General features: G+C 41.7%; 1 protein-coding gene across 3 annotated transcripts in view; it reads left to right on the top strand.

The window, feature by feature from the left end:
- rev3l (REV3 like, DNA directed polymerase zeta catalytic subunit) overlaps positions 1–18,271 on the top strand; it is a 187,291-nt gene that overhangs the window by 156,860 nt on the left and 12,160 nt on the right. For all 3 annotated transcript variants that reach the window (XM_072551797.1, XM_072551806.1, XM_072551816.1), the window contains 3 exons: positions 4,739–4,848; positions 7,917–8,031; positions 13,230–13,367. In XM_072551797.1, coding sequence (XP_072407898.1) covers positions 4,739–4,848; positions 7,917–8,031; positions 13,230–13,367 — 363 coding nt within the window. The remainder of the gene's footprint in view (positions 1–4,738; positions 4,849–7,916; positions 8,032–13,229; positions 13,368–18,271) is intronic.

Raw genomic sequence — 18,271 nt, forward strand, 5'->3', positions numbered from 1 at the left:
TCTTAGGGAGTGTTGCTGAACACGGGACACTTTGGAATGCAGGTCCATAGTTCCTTGAAAGTGGAGTCTCCGGTAGTTAGAATGATGAAGAAGGTGTTTAGTATGCTTTCTTTATTGGTCAGTACATTGAGTACAGGAGTTGGGAGGTCATGTTGTGGCTGTGCAAGACACTTTTGAAATACTGGTCTCCTTCCTATTGGAAGGATGTTGTGAAACTTGAAAGGATTCAGAAAAGATTTACAAGGATGTTGCCAGGGTTGGAGGTTTTGAGCTATAGGGAAAGGTTGAATAGGCTGGAGCTGTTTTCCCTGGAGCACAGAGGCTGAGGGGTGACCAGAGATTTATAAAATCATGAGAGGCATGGATAAGATAAATAGACCAGGTATTTTACCTTTTGGGTGGGGGAGTTCAGAACTAAAAGGGAAAGATTTAAAAGGGACCTAAGGAGCAACTTTTCCATGCAGGAGATGGTGTGTGAATGGAATGAGCTGCCAGGGGAAGTGGTGGAGGCTGGTATAATTACAGCATTTTAAAAGGCCTGTGGATGGGTATGTGGATAGGAAGGGTTTAAAGGATATGGGCCAAGTGCTGCCAAATGGGATTAGATTACGTTAGAATATCTGGTTGGCACAGGTGAGTTGGATGGAAGATCCTGGTTCCGTGTTGTACATCTCTATGACTGAGTGTAGCAATAGTTCACCAGGCTTGTTGCCATTATGGCAGGACTGTCCTCTGATAGATTGGGCAACCTGGCCCTCTGTTTTCCAGGCAGAGCTCTGCAACATGAAATGGGGCCCTTTGGACTATGCATCTACACCAGTCATCAGCAACTATCTATTCTAGTACAATTTTCCAGCACTTGGCCCATAGACTTTTTTTGCGGTGACACTTCGAGTGTTCATCTCAATGCAACCAAAATATTGTGATAGTTACCATCTTTTCTACGCTTTTAGACCAGGTAACCTCTGAACCTCCTGCCTTTAAATCTAGGCTCCCTAGTTACTGATCTCTAACCTAAGGGGAAATGTTTCTTATTGTCTACTGTAGGCCCTCCTAATTTTGTACACCTCCATCAGGTTCTCTCCTTAGCAACCTAACCTTCTCTGCCTTAAGGGAAACTGCCAGAAGTGTCTCTTCAAAGCTGAAATGCTCCAGCCCAGGCAACACCCTGGTGAATCGCCTCTGCACTGTAATGACTGTGCTGTTTTATTTTTCTTTTGCTAAACTCTGCACCGAAATATGAGAGAGAGAGAGAGAGCTGTTCTAAAACTAGTGTTTTGGTGAGGGTGCTGCAGTTTTGAAAACCAAGTGAGCTGACACCTGTTTGACCCAGCAGTAATTGAAGAGATCAGTTGTAGACAATTTGGAACAGAGGAGATGTACAACACAGCTTTTATTTCCAATAAGTAGTTCATTGGGCTAGTGACCAGTTATCAATAACCAAGACCTTTGTGCTTTCTAGTAACATTTGGTTTCTGTGTGACTGAACAATTTGGATCAAGAAATATTAGAGCAAGAGAAATTTTCAGTTCTTCCCCATCTCAGTTGTAGCCTGTCACTGTTCTCTATAGTCAACAATCACTTTAATCCTGAAGGAACTCAGTTTTTTCCCTCTGCCCATAGTCAATTTAACCCTCTCTGTTCAGGGGAGTTTGAGGGGATTAGGGTTTTAATTAGTAATATTATATGAATACAGGTTATAAATGTCTGCCTACATCTAGTCTAATTACTTAAAATAAATAGTGATTCTTGTTTGATCCAGAAACTTGGTCTTTGCTTTTTAACAATCAAGGTCTGTAAGATGGTAAGTTGGGAAACTTTGCCTACTTTATAAAATCACGAAGTTCTGTGACAAGGCTGGGAATAGCTGGGCTCATTTCTAACGTGCTACCACAGTGGGTTATGGCAGCAGCCATATCCTTCCTATTATGTGATAACCAGAACTGCGTGCAGTAATTCAGTTGTAACTTAACTAACACCTTTCCCTGTAACCTCCCTGCTCTTGTGAAAATAACTTTTACCCAGTTCTGGAATTGTTCTCTTCTGTCAATGTTTCAACCAAGGCCATAATGAGGTCAAGAGCTGGGTGACCCTGTTGGAACCCGAACTGAGTATTAATGAGCAGATTATTGCTAAACAAGTGCTGCTTAATGGCAATATATATGACTGCTTGCATCACTTTATTAATGATCAAGAGTAGACTGTTAGGGCATTAATTGGCCAGGTTGGATTTGCCCTACTACTAATGTATAGGGCATACATGGACAATTTTCCACTGTCAGGTGGATGCAGTGCTGTAGATGTACTGGAACAGCTTTGTCAGTTTCACGGCACATTGAGCACAGCAAGTCCGTATTAGTGCCAGAAACCTTCCTCCAGCTGTTTTGTGATGTCACACAGTGAATCAAATTGACTGAAGACTGGCATGTGTGATGCTGGGGTCCTCTTGAGGCAGAAATGCATCATCCATGATTGCTGTGAATTCTCCAGTCTTGCCCTTTGCATTGATGTGCTGGATTCCCCCATTAGTGACACTGGCTATCTCTGTGGAGCCACCTCCAATGCATTGTTAATTGTCCACCACCATTCCTGATTGGATGCAGCAGGATAGCAGAACACTTCAATGACCTTTACTCAAACTATCCGCATGATTCATCCACTGGCGTTTTATTTCACACACTCACCACTAGATGTTTTTAAAAAAGAAGTTGACTTCATGTTGAGGTTGTACAGGATGTTGGTGGGGCCTCTTCGGGAGCACCGTGCATAGCTCTGGTCACCCTACTATAGGCAGGATATTATTAAATTAGAGAGGGTTCAGAAAAAATTTACCAGAGTGTTGCCAGAATGGCAGGGTGTGAGTTCTAAAAATAGGCTGGGACATCTTTCACTGGAGCCTGTAGGAGGTTGAGGGGTGAGCTTATAGAGATTTATAAAATCATACAGGGCATAGATAAGGTGAATAGCAAGAGTCTTTTCCCTTTCATGGGGGACTTCAAAACTAGGGGCCATATTTTTTGAGGTGAGAGGACAAAGCTTTAAAAAGGACCTGAGGGGCGATCTTTTTACAGTGTGGCTTATGTGTGGACTGAACTGCCAGAGGAAGTGTGTAGGTACAGTTACAACACTTAAAAGACATTTGAATAAGTACATGAATGGTAAAAGTTGGGAGGCATATCGGCCAAATGCAGGCAAATGGGAATAGTTTAGTTTGGAAACAGTCGGAGTAGACTAGTTGGACCAAAGAGTCTGTTTCCATACTCTGACTCTATCACCCATAAAGACGCAGGGTTATTATAATGCTTCAGGGCAATCTAGATCAGTTGATTTGTGTCATGACATGACATGACAGCTGTCAAGATTAGAGTGGTGCTGGAAAAGCACTGCAGGTCAGGCAGCATCCGAGGAACAGGAAAATCGACGTTTCAAACAAAAGCCCTTCATCAGAAGTGAGGCTGGGAGCCTCTGGGGTGGAGAGTTAAATAAGAGGAGGGGGTGGGGCTGGGGAGAAGGTAGCTAAGAGTGCAACAGGGGGATGGCGGTGGGGATAAAGGTGATAGGTCAGAGAGGAGGGCGGAGTGGATAGGTGGGAAGGGAGATTGGCAAGTAGGACAGGTCAGGTCATGAGGACGGTGCTGGAAGGTTGGAACTGGGGTGAGGTGGGGGAAGGGGAAATGAGGAAACTGGTGAAGTCCACATTGGTGGCCTGGGGTTGGAGGGTCCTAGGCGAATGATGAGATGTTCTTCCTCCAGGCGTCAGATGGTGAGGGAGCGGCAACGGAGGAGGCCCAGGGCCTGCATGTCCTCGGCAGAGTGGGAGGGGGAGTTGAAATGTTTGGCCACAGGGTGGTGGGGTTGATTGGTGCAGGTGTCCTGGAGATGTTAACCTTACTAACCACCTGATCCACCTGTCTTGTTTCTTTCAAGATCTCTCTGGTCCTTAGCATTTCATAGGGTCGTGCCCTTCATGATTTTCTCCCTCACCTTGTCAGTCCTCTCAAATTTATCACCTCACACTTCTCTGGAATTTCAAAGAATGAGTGGTAATCTAATTGAAACCTACAAAATATTTCTCTCAAAAAAAGGGTTAGAAGCAAGTAGTTTGTTTCCTTTGAGCATCTAGTACCAGGGGTGTCATTTAAAAAAAATAAGAGGATGCCATTCAGGACTAGGATGAGGAGAGTTTGTTTATTCAGAAAATGTCTGTGGAAGCTCAGTCTTAGAGTATATTTAAAATTGGGATTAATTTTGTGGTGTTCTAGCAAGAGTCAATGCAGGTATATGATTCTTTAACAGTAATAAGTGTTTCTGCGAGGCTGCGCAGCAATTGGGAAACAAACAGTCTATGCAAGAGCAGCATTTTCTTCATGCAGTAAAAGGCAGTATTTCAACCTTTTAAAGGATGTGTGCAATGTAACAAGCCAGTCTTGCAAAAAGAAGTGGAAGAGAGGACCTTGGATGTAATTTCCAGAAGACTTAGAATATCTCACAGGTTTTAACTGCCATTTAAATTTAGGATCTGAAAGATTGAAGGATTTGAATCTCCTCTTACTAGTTTAACTATCAGAACACTTAAGTCCAAATTTTAATTTTCGGTGTATTTTGAAATGTTATTGCATCTTAACATGCTCCCACTTGAAATATTTTGTAAAGACATTTTCTGTATTTTCTAAAGGTTTACTGTGTTACATTGGCATGTAATTTGTATGGAAGAATAATTTCTCAATTTCTTAAACAGATTGGTGATAGCATTGTTCTCAAAGCAAGAGAGACCCTTGAACGTGCAATAAAGTTGGTCAATGAGACAAAGAAGTGGGGAGCTCATGTTGTGTATGGAGACACTGACAGGTATCACTTATTGATCAAACTATAATTGCTAACAATGTTAAATAGATACCTGACTTTCAGGTGTTAAATTATGAAAGAGAGATTATACAAATTAAGCATGTTTTCTCTAGAATTTAAAAGATTAAGGGGTAATCTCATTGAAGTTTTCACAACATTAACACAAAAAGATGGCTCTATAAAGATAAACTATTTTCAGTAGTTGAACATTTTAGAACTGGGGGCCTCCTCTTTTTCTTTAAAGAAAAAAGAGCAGTCTGAACAAGAGAGTTCGGAAGCACTTCTACACACACGGTGGCAGATGTTTGGCGAGGTTTTCACAAACCGTAGTAGAAGTTAGTTTGGTTGTTAATTTTGAAGTTGAGATTTTTCTTTTGGACTAAAAGCAGGTATATGGAGTTAGACCACAGACCAGCCATGATTTAATTGAATGGTGGAACAAACTGAAGGAGCTGAATACCTGTTCCTGTTCCTAAATAGTTATTTAACAGCTAATGTAACAAATTTAACATTTCTGTGTAGTTATGAAAAGTCAGAAGCAAACAAAAAATCTGGAGTTGTTAGAAATGATTGCTGATTAGCATTGGAAAAACAGGTTAATGTTTTAGATAAACCTTTCATCAGAACAGTTTTCACACAAGAGCCTAATTATTGACTTGCAGTAAGCAGCTGCTGACGTAGGGACTGCATGTTTGACTGGCATTATTCAGAATTGAATTAATTAGATTAGACTATTTAGTGTGGAAACAGGCCCTTCAGTCCAACAAGTCCACACCGACCCTCGGAAGAGCAACCCACCCAGACCCATTCCCCTACCTTTACCCATTCACCTAACACTACGGGCAATTTAGCATGGCCAATTCACCTAACCTGCACATTTTTGGACTGTGGGAGGAAACTGGAGCACCCGGAGGAAACCCACACAGATACGGGGAGAATGTGCAAACTCCACACAGACAGTTGCCTGAGATGGAAATTGAACCCAGGTCTCTGGCGCTGTGAGGCAGCAGTGCTAACCACTGTGCCACCGCTTGAACTAGTTGGCTAATTTGGATGGAATATTTTGAAAGGATAGAAACTAGGGCAGGGTGGGGACATAATTGATCTTACAATTGTAGCAATGTCTTGCGTTATGGCTGAGAAATGTATTTGCATGCACCCAGCATCTAAACTTCAAAAGGTATGTGAATGTGTCTTTAGAAATCTGTCTTATCAAATGTGTTCTGACCATATGGCAAAATAATCAGGAAGATTGCCCACTTCCATCTCCATAACTTCAATAGGTTCAACTTCTGTTTCACCTTTTTATCTGCTGCAGAAACTGTCATCTATGCCTCTTTTTTTGTTTCAACCTCTCGACTTGACTATTCCAATATAATCTGACTATCTGACCACATTCTTAAGCTCTCACCAAGTCACATTCACCTGCTGAGCTGCATTGGCTTCTAGTTGCACTATGCTTCAGTCTTCAAATTCTCAAATTGTTTTTCAAATGGCTGCATAGCCTTTTCCCCCCTCCTTGAGGAGATGTTGATTTATGGTAATCTACCTGGACTAGTCTTCCAGAGGCCAGGATTACGCTATGAAGAGGTCAATTCAAGTCCCACCACAGCAACTGGAATTTAAAGTCAACCCATGAGATTTAGAATTAAAAACTTGTTTACCCATGGTAACCATAAAACTACGATTGATTGTCAAAGCCACTAATATTTCACTAACGATTCATCATGTTCATTAATGAAAAGAAATCTGCCGTACTTAATTGGTCTGGCCTACATGTGACTTGAGATTCAGGGTTAATAGGGTTGACTCTTCAATATCATCTGAATTGGCCTCATAATCCATTCTGGTCAAGGCTAATTAGCAATGAGTCACGAATATTCACATTAAGAGCAACACCCTCATTGTATGATTATACTTTTTTTTAAAATGTCCAATCTTCTTCAGCTACACAACTGGGTTACCTGCATTCTTCTTTGCATCCTGGATTACATTAGTCCACCATTGCTGACTGTCCTTACAGCTGTCTTGGCCCTAAATCTGTCTCTCTACTTCTCTTGTCCTTAAAAACCTATTAACCTTTTGACCAAAATTTGGTTGCCTGCCCTAATAATTTTCATGGTTCAGTCTCAAATTCCATTTTATAATGCCACTGTGGAACCTTTTTTAAATCCATTCCCGTAAAATAGACCACAGATTTCTGGAAATGTATGGCAGGTCATTCAGTAAAAGAGGTTCCTAATAATCCTTTAGAATCAAAGATTTAGACTCTGTTTTACAACTCTAACAAAACAACATCTGGTAACAATAAAGTTGACTGTGCAACTGTCAGATTACTGAGCAAGTTGTTTTTTTAAATATCCTTTTCAGCAGTCCTTCCTCTAACTGACCCACATGTGACTTCAGATTTATTTATGTTATGAAATAGAAAATATTGAAAGAATTAACAAGCATGCTAATGAGGGAATAAATGACCAAAATAACCTACACACTGCTTGTTAGAAGACACTAGTACTATTAAAAACTGTTATAAGTCAGTAGGGGCAAAGAAAACAAAATCTAGGAATTGTAGAGAATGAAAACATAAGTAATAGCAGTGATGGTTTGGAGATGCCGGTGGAAGAATAGATGATACTTGGGCCTATTGAGCCTGCTTCACCATTCAGTAAAGGTTATGGCCAATCTTGGGCTTAATTCCTCTTTCCCCAAAATTCATTCAATATACCTTTTTAAATATATTCAACAATAGGGCAATCATAGCCCTCTGGGAGGATAATTTCAAAGATTCACAATATTCTCGAGTGAAGAAATTTCTCCTCCTCTCCATCTGAAACGATTGGTCCTTTCTCCATAGACTCTGTTCCTGTGATCCAGACTCCCCAGCCAGGGAAACATTAACTAGCCAATTCACAACCTTGATTATATCAGTGATTATACCTCATTTTCCTAAATGGAAAGGTTTTGGGAAGGCCTCGGCTGAGAAAAGTAGAAAGGGTATGCTGCAAATGTAAATTAAAACAGAAGTTGTAATTTTATTGGTGACTTTGAGTTGGGTTTGTATTCTTGTACAGTATGTTTGTGCTGTTGAAAGGAGCAACCAAGGAGCAGGCCTTCAAGATTGGACAGGAGATTGCTGATGCTGTGACTGCCACAAATCCAAAGCCTGTGAAATTGAAATTTGAGAAGGTGAGATGCCTATTTTCAATAACGGTGAAAGTAAAGCTTTTGCCCAATAAGTCGCTTAATCTTACTTTAATTTTTCTTAGTAATTATATGATTATGTCATAGTTGTGGAAGTGTTTGTTAAGCTGGAAAGTTGAATTTCAGACATTTCGGTCCCCTGTCTAGGTGACATCTTCAGTGCTTTGGAGCCTGCTGTGAAGTGCTGCTGTACTGTCTTCTGGAATTTATTTGGTTCCATTCCTGCTGCTTCTGGTTGCCAGTTCCAGCTGTTCATTCTCATGGTCGGTATATTGGGTCTAGATCTGTGTTTTGTTGGTGGAGTCCATGGATAAGTGCCATGCTTCTAGAAATTCTCTAGCTGTCCTCTGTTTAGCCTGTCCTTCGATTATTGTGTTGTCTCAATCAAACTTGTGGTCTTAGGGATAGCTGATCATGGCATTTAGTGGCTCGTTGGTGTTCATGGATGAAGATTGTTGGTTGTCTGCCTGTTTGTTCTATATAGTGTTTCGTGCAGTCTTTGCATGGAATCTTCAACTTTCTCCATCTTGTAAATCATGTTTGGCCTGCACATGACGGGTATAGGGTCTTTTGAGCTGGTGAGTTGTCTGAGTGTGACTGTTGGTTTATGGGCTGTCGTGAATCCGAGTGGTTGGAGAAGTTGGGCTGTCTGTTCTGAGGCATTTTTCGTATAAGGTAGAGCACCTGGTAATTTAGGTGGTGGCATATCCTCCTCGAATTATTTGTTAGGCATTTGTGGGTATATCTGTTCTTGGAGCATTGTGTTGGAGCACATTTGAACAGAGTCCTAATGCTGTGTGTGTGTGTGTGTGGTTGCAGTTGTAATTCAGGATCAGGTCCATGTGTGGCTTTTCTGTACATTTTTGTGGTGCATTCACCATTCTGTGTTCTTTCTACCATCACATCCATGAATGGAAGTTAATTGTTGGTTTCCTCCTGTAATAATAACAAGTGTTGTCCACATATTTGATCCAGAGTTTGGGTTGGATTTGTGGGAGGGCTCTTTGTCCCAGTCTTTCCATCACTGCTTCTGCCGAGTCCAGAGATGGGGTGAGCCCATAGCTGTTCCATTGATCTGTTCATGTATTTGGTTGTTGAACGTGATGTGTGTCGTTAAGCACAAGTCTAGTAGTTTGAATATACAGTCCTTGTTGATGGAACAGTCGACACAATGGGGAATCTATTTGTCCAGGAGGTTGGCTGTTACCCCTCTGGCTAGAGTTTTGTCAGTTGAAGTGAGCAGTGCCGTTATATCAAATGAGACCATTATTTTGTCCTTGTCCATGTTTATGTTCTTGATGTTGTCTAGGAATTTCTGTGATGATTGTATGGAGTGTTTGGATTCACTGATAAGATATTTCAGGTTTGTTGAAGTTCTTTTGCCAGTTTATGCGATGGAGATCTTGGGCATGCCACATTGGGTCTGAGTGGTATATCTGGTTTGTGTACCTTGGGTAATCCATGAAAACTTGGGGTGTTGCTGCTTTCTGGTTTCATCCTGAACAAACAGGTTTCCCTGTTGTGAGGTCAGTTCTGTCAGTAAGGACTGCATACTCAAACTACTAGACTTGTGCTTGACAACACACATCACATTCAACAACTAAATATATGAACAGATCACTGGAACACCTATGGGCTCACCCATCTCTGGGCTCAAAGCAGAAGCAGGGATGCAAATATTGGAACAAACAGCCCTACCACAAATCCAACCCAAACTCTGGATCAGATACGTGGGCGTGATTTTTTATTGAAACGAACGGAACAGAAATTAAAAACACACTCCGGATTGTCAACACCATGCTCACAGGGATCAGATTTATGAGAGAGGAGGAAACCCATAATCAACACCCATTCCTGGATGAGATGGTAGAAATAACAGAATGGTGACTACACCACAGAAGTGTACAGAAAAGCCACAGACTGACCAGATCCTGAACTACAACTGCAGCCACCCAAACACAAACAAGACAAGCTGCATTAGCACCTTGTTCAAAAGGGCTGCAACAGACTGCATCACTCCTGAACTACGAAAAGAGGAAGAATACCTCTCCAGAGTCTTCACCAAGAACAGATATCCCTGCAACTTCATTTGCAGATGCCTAACTGGCAGACAACACGACGAGGTAACAAACATGGCATGACCTAACTGACCAGCCACACTACCTTACATAAAAAGGTCTCTGAACTGACAGCCAGACTTCTCTGACCACTGGGATTCATGACAGCCCATGAACTGACAGCCATGCTCAGACAACAACTCACCAGAGCGAAAGACCCTATGTCCATCAGGTGCAAGGCCAACATAATTTACAAGATTCCATGCAAAGACTGCATGAAACAAACAGGCAGATGACTAGCAATCCGCATCCATGAACACCATCTAGACACTAAATGCCATGACCAGCTATCTCTAGTAGCTATACACAGACGATAAGGACCACAGGTTCCACGGGGACAACACAACGATCCTAGGACCAGCTAAACAGAGGACAGCCAGCGAATGTCTAGAAGTATGGCAATCATCCATGGACTCCATCAACAAGCATAGACCTAAACCCAATATACCAGCCACAACAACAGGCAACCAGAAGCAGCAGGAACGGAACCAAATAAATTCCAGAAGAGAGTACAGCAGCACTTCATAAGACCCCATAAAACAATGAAAATGTCACCTAGACAGGAGAATATGTCTGTAAATCAACCTCCCATCTCACGAACATATTCATAACTACGTCAATCTACAGCCGAATCTACAGCCGAGCTACAAATCCTTTACACAAACCTTGAAAATTAAAGTATTGTAAGCCAGGTAATGCCAATAAATTTCAAGTCCCTTTTCAAGCTTCAGTGATCTTGAAGGGTCTGTTAGGGTTACTTAGAGCCTGTCTGCGGTGCAGAGAGAAAAATCTGAAGTGGTGGAAGATTTCAAGATTTTGAGTGGAGATTGCACTTTGAGTTCTCAAGGGTGTATCACTTTATTCTGGTTATTTCTGACTGTTAATAATTTTACTGTTTAACCTAAATTGGAGACTTCCTATTCCTGCAAAGCTGTTTGGCAAGTGTGGACATGGATTATTCATTCATGGGCATTGCTGGCTAGGTTAGTATTTATTGCCCATCCCAAACTATCTTTGAGAAAGAGATGAGCTTCCGCCCTGCATGTGTTATAGGTACAGTGCTGTTAGGAAGAGAGTTCAAGAATTTTGACCTAGCAAAGGAGCAGTGACCGTTCCAGATCTGGGTGATGTGTGCCTCAGAGGGAAACTTGCTGCTGATGGTATTCCCATCCGTCTGCTGCCATTGTCATTCTAAATGATAGAGGATGCGTGTTTGGACATTGCTATTGAAGAAGCCACGATGATTTGTTGAAGTGCATCTTGTAAGTCATGTACATTGCTGCCAGTATGATTGAGGTGCTTTTGCCCTGGATGGTGTTGAGTTTCTTTTTGCCTGTACAAATGCAGCTACAACTACAATGAGAAAATATTCCATTGCACTCCTGACCTCTGCATTGTAGATGGTGGACGAGGTTTGGCGGTGGGCTATTTATTAGCTTCTGACCTGATCTTGTAGCCACAGTATTTATATGCGTGGTCCAGTTCAGTTTCTGGTCAATGGTAACGCCCAGGATGTTAACAGGGAGGTTTTTAAATGCATGGTAGTGGAGTTGCATCTCAATGCTTACACATCCAACTCAGCTGATTGATTATGCAGGACCTTGTATAGAATCATAGAATCCCTACATTGCAGATAATCGAAATGGCATCCCACCCTATCCATGTAACCCCATGTTTTCCATGGCTAATCCACCTAGCCTCCACATCCTTTAGACTGTGGGATACAACCAGAATACCCAGTGAAAACCTACATCGACATGGGGAGAATGTGCAAACTCCATACTGATTGTCACCCAGGGCTGGAATCTAACCTGGGTCCCTGGTGCTGAGGCAGCAGTGCTAACCACAGGGCCACCGTGCTGCCCTGTCCTCAACATTCACATTCATATCCTTAACATTTCAGAAAACAAATTTTGAAACAGTTTGAAGAATCCTAAATTCACCACATTTTGATTTGTTTGCGATATGCTGTTCCCTAACCAGAGGCTTGAATTTTTTTTAATGTGTTTCTGTACCAAAGATTGATTTAGAATATCTGGTCGGCATGGACGAATTGGACCAAAGGATCTGTTTCTGTGCTGTATATCTCTGACTCCAAGTCTGTACGGATGTGGGAGTTGCTGACTAGGCCAGCATTTATTGCCTACCTGTATAGACTTGGAGTCATAGAGATGTACAGCACAGAAACAGAGCCTTCGGTCCAAATCGTCCATGCCGACCAAATATCCTAAATTAATCAAGTCCCGTTTGCCTGCATTTGGCCCATATCCCTCTTAAACCCTTCCTATTCAGATACACATTCCGATCCCTTTTTAAATGTCATGATTGTACCATTTTTTTGTTTTATCCTTTGAACTTAATAGAATCTGTTAACAAATGTATGGTAACTAGTTGATCAAACTTTATTAGTGTTTTAAACAGGTTAAAACTGTATAAGGAATGAAGCTGAGCAGAAAATTTGTTAACTATTACTACAATATAAACATGATATGATCATTCAGAATGTTATCAATTAGATTGATAATTTATTACAGAAAAAAATTTCATTATCATCCAATTCTTGCAATATTTAACACCAGACAGCTGAAGGTTTTTTAAATTTGATGGTTTATTCTCTGCTTGTTATACTTTCTAACATACAAATCACAATTATGTCCATGAATAGAAATTAGCTTTGACTCTTAGCTGTTTACTTGCTGACAGGTAATTACTTAGTACAACCAGTATTCCTCCATCCACATGGATCAGCACTATTTGTGAATTTCCCCATACAAAAAAAAAGTTCTCCGTGTGAACAGTTAAGAGTCAACCACACTGCTGTGGGTCTGGAGGCCAATTTTGCTTCCCTCAAGGAAACTAATGAACCAAACGCTATTCTATGGCAATGAACAATGTTTATTAGGTCACCATTTTAATTGCAGTTTTTTTTTATTGATTTCTATGGTGGGATTCAAACACATATCCCCAGAACATTTGCTTGGGGTTCTGGATTACTAATCTACTGACATTACAGAACTGGGGAGACCGTGCATAGTGGTAATCTTTTGTTGTTTGTTTTTCTGATAGGTTTACTTACCATGTGTTTTGCAATCAAAGAAGAGATATGTTGGTTATATGTATGAGAGTTTAGACCAGAAAGATCCTGTTTTTGATGCCAAGGGTATCGAAACTGTGCGGAGAGACTCCTGCCCTGCTGTCTCCAAGGTATGTTATATTTGTGTTTTTTAATGAAGTACTTTCTTTGTTCACCACTACACAGATATCCTCACATTAATTGCACAAACAAAAGAAAATAATTTCAAAGGTTCAAACAATTTATTTTGTCACAGAATTCCAAAGTTGGATATTTGATATCATCATATCCTTGAAATTGTCCTCAAGTCGTTTTACCTAAAATATGACATTTAGGTTTTGTATTTCACACCATAATATAAGCAAGTGAATCCAATTTGATGACTTCTGAATACAGGGTAGAAGATGCTATCTGATACCTTCATGCTGTACGTATTTTTTTATTTCAGGTTATTGTCCATAAATAGATCAAAACAAGCATAATGCCTGCAACTACTGGGAGACTTTTGTCAGCAAATTGCTGTTAACCTTTTGTGGGGTTCAAAAAGGAACAACGCATTTGACGTGTTTCCTTATCCTGCAGGGCACAGATTCCAGCATCTTGCAGACATAGTGAGCAATACTGGTAAAGTGAACATAGAACTGTACAGCATAGGAACCGGCCCTTCAGCCCACTCTGTTGTGCTGAACATGATACTAAATGAAACTAATCCTTTCTGCCTGCCATTGGTCCATATCCCTCCATTCCTTGCATATTCATGTGCTTATCTAAATGTCCCTTAAATGCCCCTATTGTATCTGCCTCCACCACTTAACCCTGGCAGTAAGTTCCAGACTTCAACCACTCTGTGTATTTTTTAAAAAGCCCCACACATCTCCTTTGAACTTCCCCCTCTCCCTTAAAATAACTCTCCCTAGTATTAGATGTTTCAACTCTGTGGGGAGGGGGAGAAGAAGATTCTGACCATCAATTATATCTGAGCATTTCATAATTTATAGTCTTCTATCAAGTCTCCCCTCAGCCTCTGCCACTTGAGAAAATAATCCGAGCTTTTCTAGCCTCTCCTTATTGCTCGTGCCCTCTAATCTAGGTAGCATCCAAGTAAAACTCTTCTGCACTCTCTCGAAAGCCTCCACATCCTTCCTATAATGTGGCAAGCAGAATTGAACGCAGTACTCTAGTGTGGTCTAACCCCAAAATCTTCTAAAGCTACAACATGACATTCTGACTTGTGTACTCATTTCCTTGTCCAATAAAGGTAAGCATGCCATACGCTGCCTTTACAACCCTATCTACTTGAGTGGCCACTTTCAGGGAGCTATGGACTTGAACCTCACAATCTTTTGGTACATCAACACTTTTCAGAGTCCTGCCATTAATTGTATATTTTTCCCTAACATTTGATTTCTCAAAGTGCAGCACTTAACACTTACCCAGATTAAACCCTAACTGCCGTTTCTCCGTCTGTATCTGCAGTTGATCTCTATCCCCCTGTATCCTTTGACAACCTTTACGCTATCCACAACTCCACTGACCTTTTGTATCATCTGCAAACTTAGTAACCCACCCATCTGCATTTTCATCCAAGTCACTTATATATATTACAAACAGCAGAGGCCCCAGTACAGATTCCTGCAGAACGCCACTAGTTATGGACCTCCAGCCAGAAAAGCACCCTTCAGCCACTACCTTCTGTCTTCAATGGACAAGCCTATTCCTAACCCACGCAGCCAAGTCATCATGAGGGACCCCATTGACAGCCTTACTCAAATCCATGTAAACAATATCCACTGCTCTACCCTCATCGATCACCGTTATTGTCACCTCAAAATTCAAACAACTTAAGTTATGACCTACCCTGCACACAGCCATGCTGACTGTCCCTAATTAGGCCATGTTTTCCTATCCCTAAGAATTCTCTTCAATAGCTTCCCAACCATTGATGTGAGACTCACTGGTCTATGGTTTCCTAGATTATCCCTATTTCTGCTCTTGAATAGTGGAACAATGTTAGCTACTTGCCAGTCCTCCAGGACCTCTCCAGTGGCTAACAAGCCTGCTAAGATCTTGGTCAAGACCCTATAAATCTCCACCCTTGCCTCTCTGTAACCTGGAGTTTATATCATCGGGCCCTGGGGACCTATTCACCTTAATGCTCTTCAAGAGATCCACCACCACTTCTTTCTTGATCTCAAAATGCCTAGCATATTAGCATGCTCCACACAAATGTCACTGCCCTCTGTATCCTTCTCCTGGGTAAAACTGACACACAGTATTTATTTAGGATCTCACCCACATCTTCTGGCTCCAGTCACTTTCCCTCCTTTATCCTTGAGTGGTCCTACCTTCTCCCTAGTTATCGTCTTGGTTTTCATCTATCTATGTATTGCCTTGTGACTCTCTTTTAACCTTCTTGCCAAGGTCATGTCAAGGCCCCTTCCTGCTCTAATTCCCTGCTTGAGTGTTTTCCTGATTTTCTTATTCCTCACTGGCATATCAGATTTTTAGCTTTTTTTTCCCCCTTTTTGACTAAATTCGCACCTCTCGTGTTACCCAAGGGTCCCTTTATCTTGCGATTCCTTGTCCTTCCTCCTTACTGGAACATTAAATTGCTGAATCTGGATTATCAAGTTTTCGTTTTGAATGTAGGTGATTATATAAGATGTGAAAGAGCCATTAACGATAGAAGGTAGTTCTCCTGGTATTTCAAGGCAAGTGTCCGGTATCTAACTCCAGGCACAGCAGATAAAGGATCAACTGTGAGAAGAGGGACAGTCTTTGCAGGACTGAGAGTGTTGTACTTTAAAAAGAGCAGTATACAAAACTAGGTAAATGAGCGTGAAGCACAGATTAAAATTGGCAGGTACAATGTAATAATGTCACAGAGATGTGGGTGGGAACTAAATATCCAAGGATTCTCATCTTACTGAAAGGATAGACAGAAGTGGCAGGGTTTCCTGTTCGGTAAGAAATTAAATTGATAGCAACAAACAGAATAGAGTTAGAAGGTTTGAAATATATGTGGGTAGAGTGAGGAACCACAAAGGGGGAAAAAGACCCGGTAAGGGTTGTGTACAGGCTTCCTGGCAGTAGTCAGGATGTGGAGAAGAAAATAAATCTGGGAAATAAAAGGTATGTAAGAAAGACCACTATTACAGTAAGCATGGGGGACTTCAGTATGCACGTGGATTGGGAAAGTTGGGTTGGTAATGGATCCCAAGAAAAGGAATTAGTGGGATGTCTACAAGTTATTTTTACGGAGGGGCTTGTGGCACAGCCCACTGAACAGGCAGTTCTGGATTTAGTGATGTGTAATGAGGGGCAGACCTGATTAGGCAACAGAAGGTGAAAGAACCCCTGAGGGCAGTGACCATAATATGACTGAGTTCACCCTGCAGTTTGAGGGGGGCGAAGATTGAATCAAATGTAACAGTAGCAAAGAAATGTTATGAAGAAAGGTCACTGGACTCAACATTATCTCTCATTCCCCACCATAGATGCTGCTAGACCTGTTAAGTTTTTTTTCTTTCCCAAGCAATTTCTGTTTTTGTTTCTGGAGTCGTAGTTATTGAAAACAAAGTAAAGTCAGAGGAGGTAAGTAGGTACTTTTGTATTGGTCTTCACAGTGGAAGACACCAGCAATATACCAGATTTCAAGAGTCAGGGTAAAGGTGAATGTAGTGACCATCACTGAGGAGATTGTAGAGGCTTTGGTTGTGATCTTTCATGAATTGCTTGAGTCAGGAAAGGTCCCACAAACCTGGAAGATGGCTCATATCGTACCCCTGTCTAAGAAGGGAGAGAGGCGAAAGACCGTAAACTATAGGCCAGTTAGTCTGACCTGAGTTAAGATTTTAGAGTCCATTATGAAAGATGAGATTGCTGAGTAACTGGATTGCATGGTAAAATGGGGCTGATTCAGAACTGCTTCGTCAAGGGGATGTCATGTCTGACAAATCTGTTCTTTTGAGGAGATAACAAGCAAGTTAGACAAGGGAGAGCCAGTGAATGTGATCTATCTGGATTTCCAGGAGGCCTTTGACAAGGTGCCATACAGGAGGCTGTTAAACAAGATGAAAATCCATGGTGTTACAGGCAAGGTCCTGACATGGATAGTGGATTAGCTGACTGGCTCAGACCAGGGATAAAGGGGTCTTTTTCAGGATGTCAGCCAGTGGCTGGTGGAGTTCAGACAGAGGTCTGTGTTGGGCAGCACGGTGACACAGTGGTTAGCACTACTGCCTCACAGCGCCAGAGACCCAGGTTCAATTCCCACCTCGGGCAACTGTCTGTGTGGAGTTTGCACATTCTTCCAGTGTCTGCGTGGGTTTCCTCCAGCTACTCCGGTTTCCTCCCACAGTCCAAAAATGTGCAGGTTAGGTGAATTGACCATGCTAAGTTGCCCGTAGTGTTAGGTGTAGGAGAATGGGTCTGGGTGGGTTGCTCTTCAGAGTGTCGGTGTGGACTTGTTGGGCTGAAGGGCCTGTTTCCTCACAGTAGGTAGGTAATCTAATCTGGGATCACAGTTATTCACAATTTACATTACTAGACAAAGGAACTGAGGGCATTAATACAATGATTGCAGATGCCAAAGATAGGTGGAGGAGCAGGTGGTGTTGAGGAAGCAGGGAGGCTGCAGAAGGACTTGGGCAGGCAAAGAGCGTGAGCAAAGAAGTGGCAGATGGAATACAGTGTGGGAAAGTAGGAAGAATAAATCCATAGGCTGTTTTCAAATGGGGAAAGGGCTTCAGAAATTCGAAGTATGATGAGACTTCGGAGTCCTAGTTCAAGAATTTCTTAACTGAATCTGCATGTTAACCTTGGCAGTTGGGATGCAATGTTGGTGTTCATTTTGAGAGGGCAGAGATGTACTGTTATGGCTCTATAAGACACTGAGACCACATTTGGAATATTGAGTAGTTTTGCACTCCGAATCTAAGGAATGATGTACTGGCATTGGAGGAGCTCCACAGGAGTTATACAAGAATGATGCCTGGGGTGGAGGGCCTGTTGTTTGAGGAAAGGTTGAGGACTC

Source organism: Chiloscyllium punctatum, chromosome 3 (assembly GCF_047496795.1).
Source record: "Chiloscyllium punctatum isolate Juve2018m chromosome 3, sChiPun1.3, whole genome shotgun sequence".
NCBI lineage: Eukaryota > Metazoa > Chordata > Chondrichthyes > Orectolobiformes > Hemiscylliidae > Chiloscyllium > Chiloscyllium punctatum.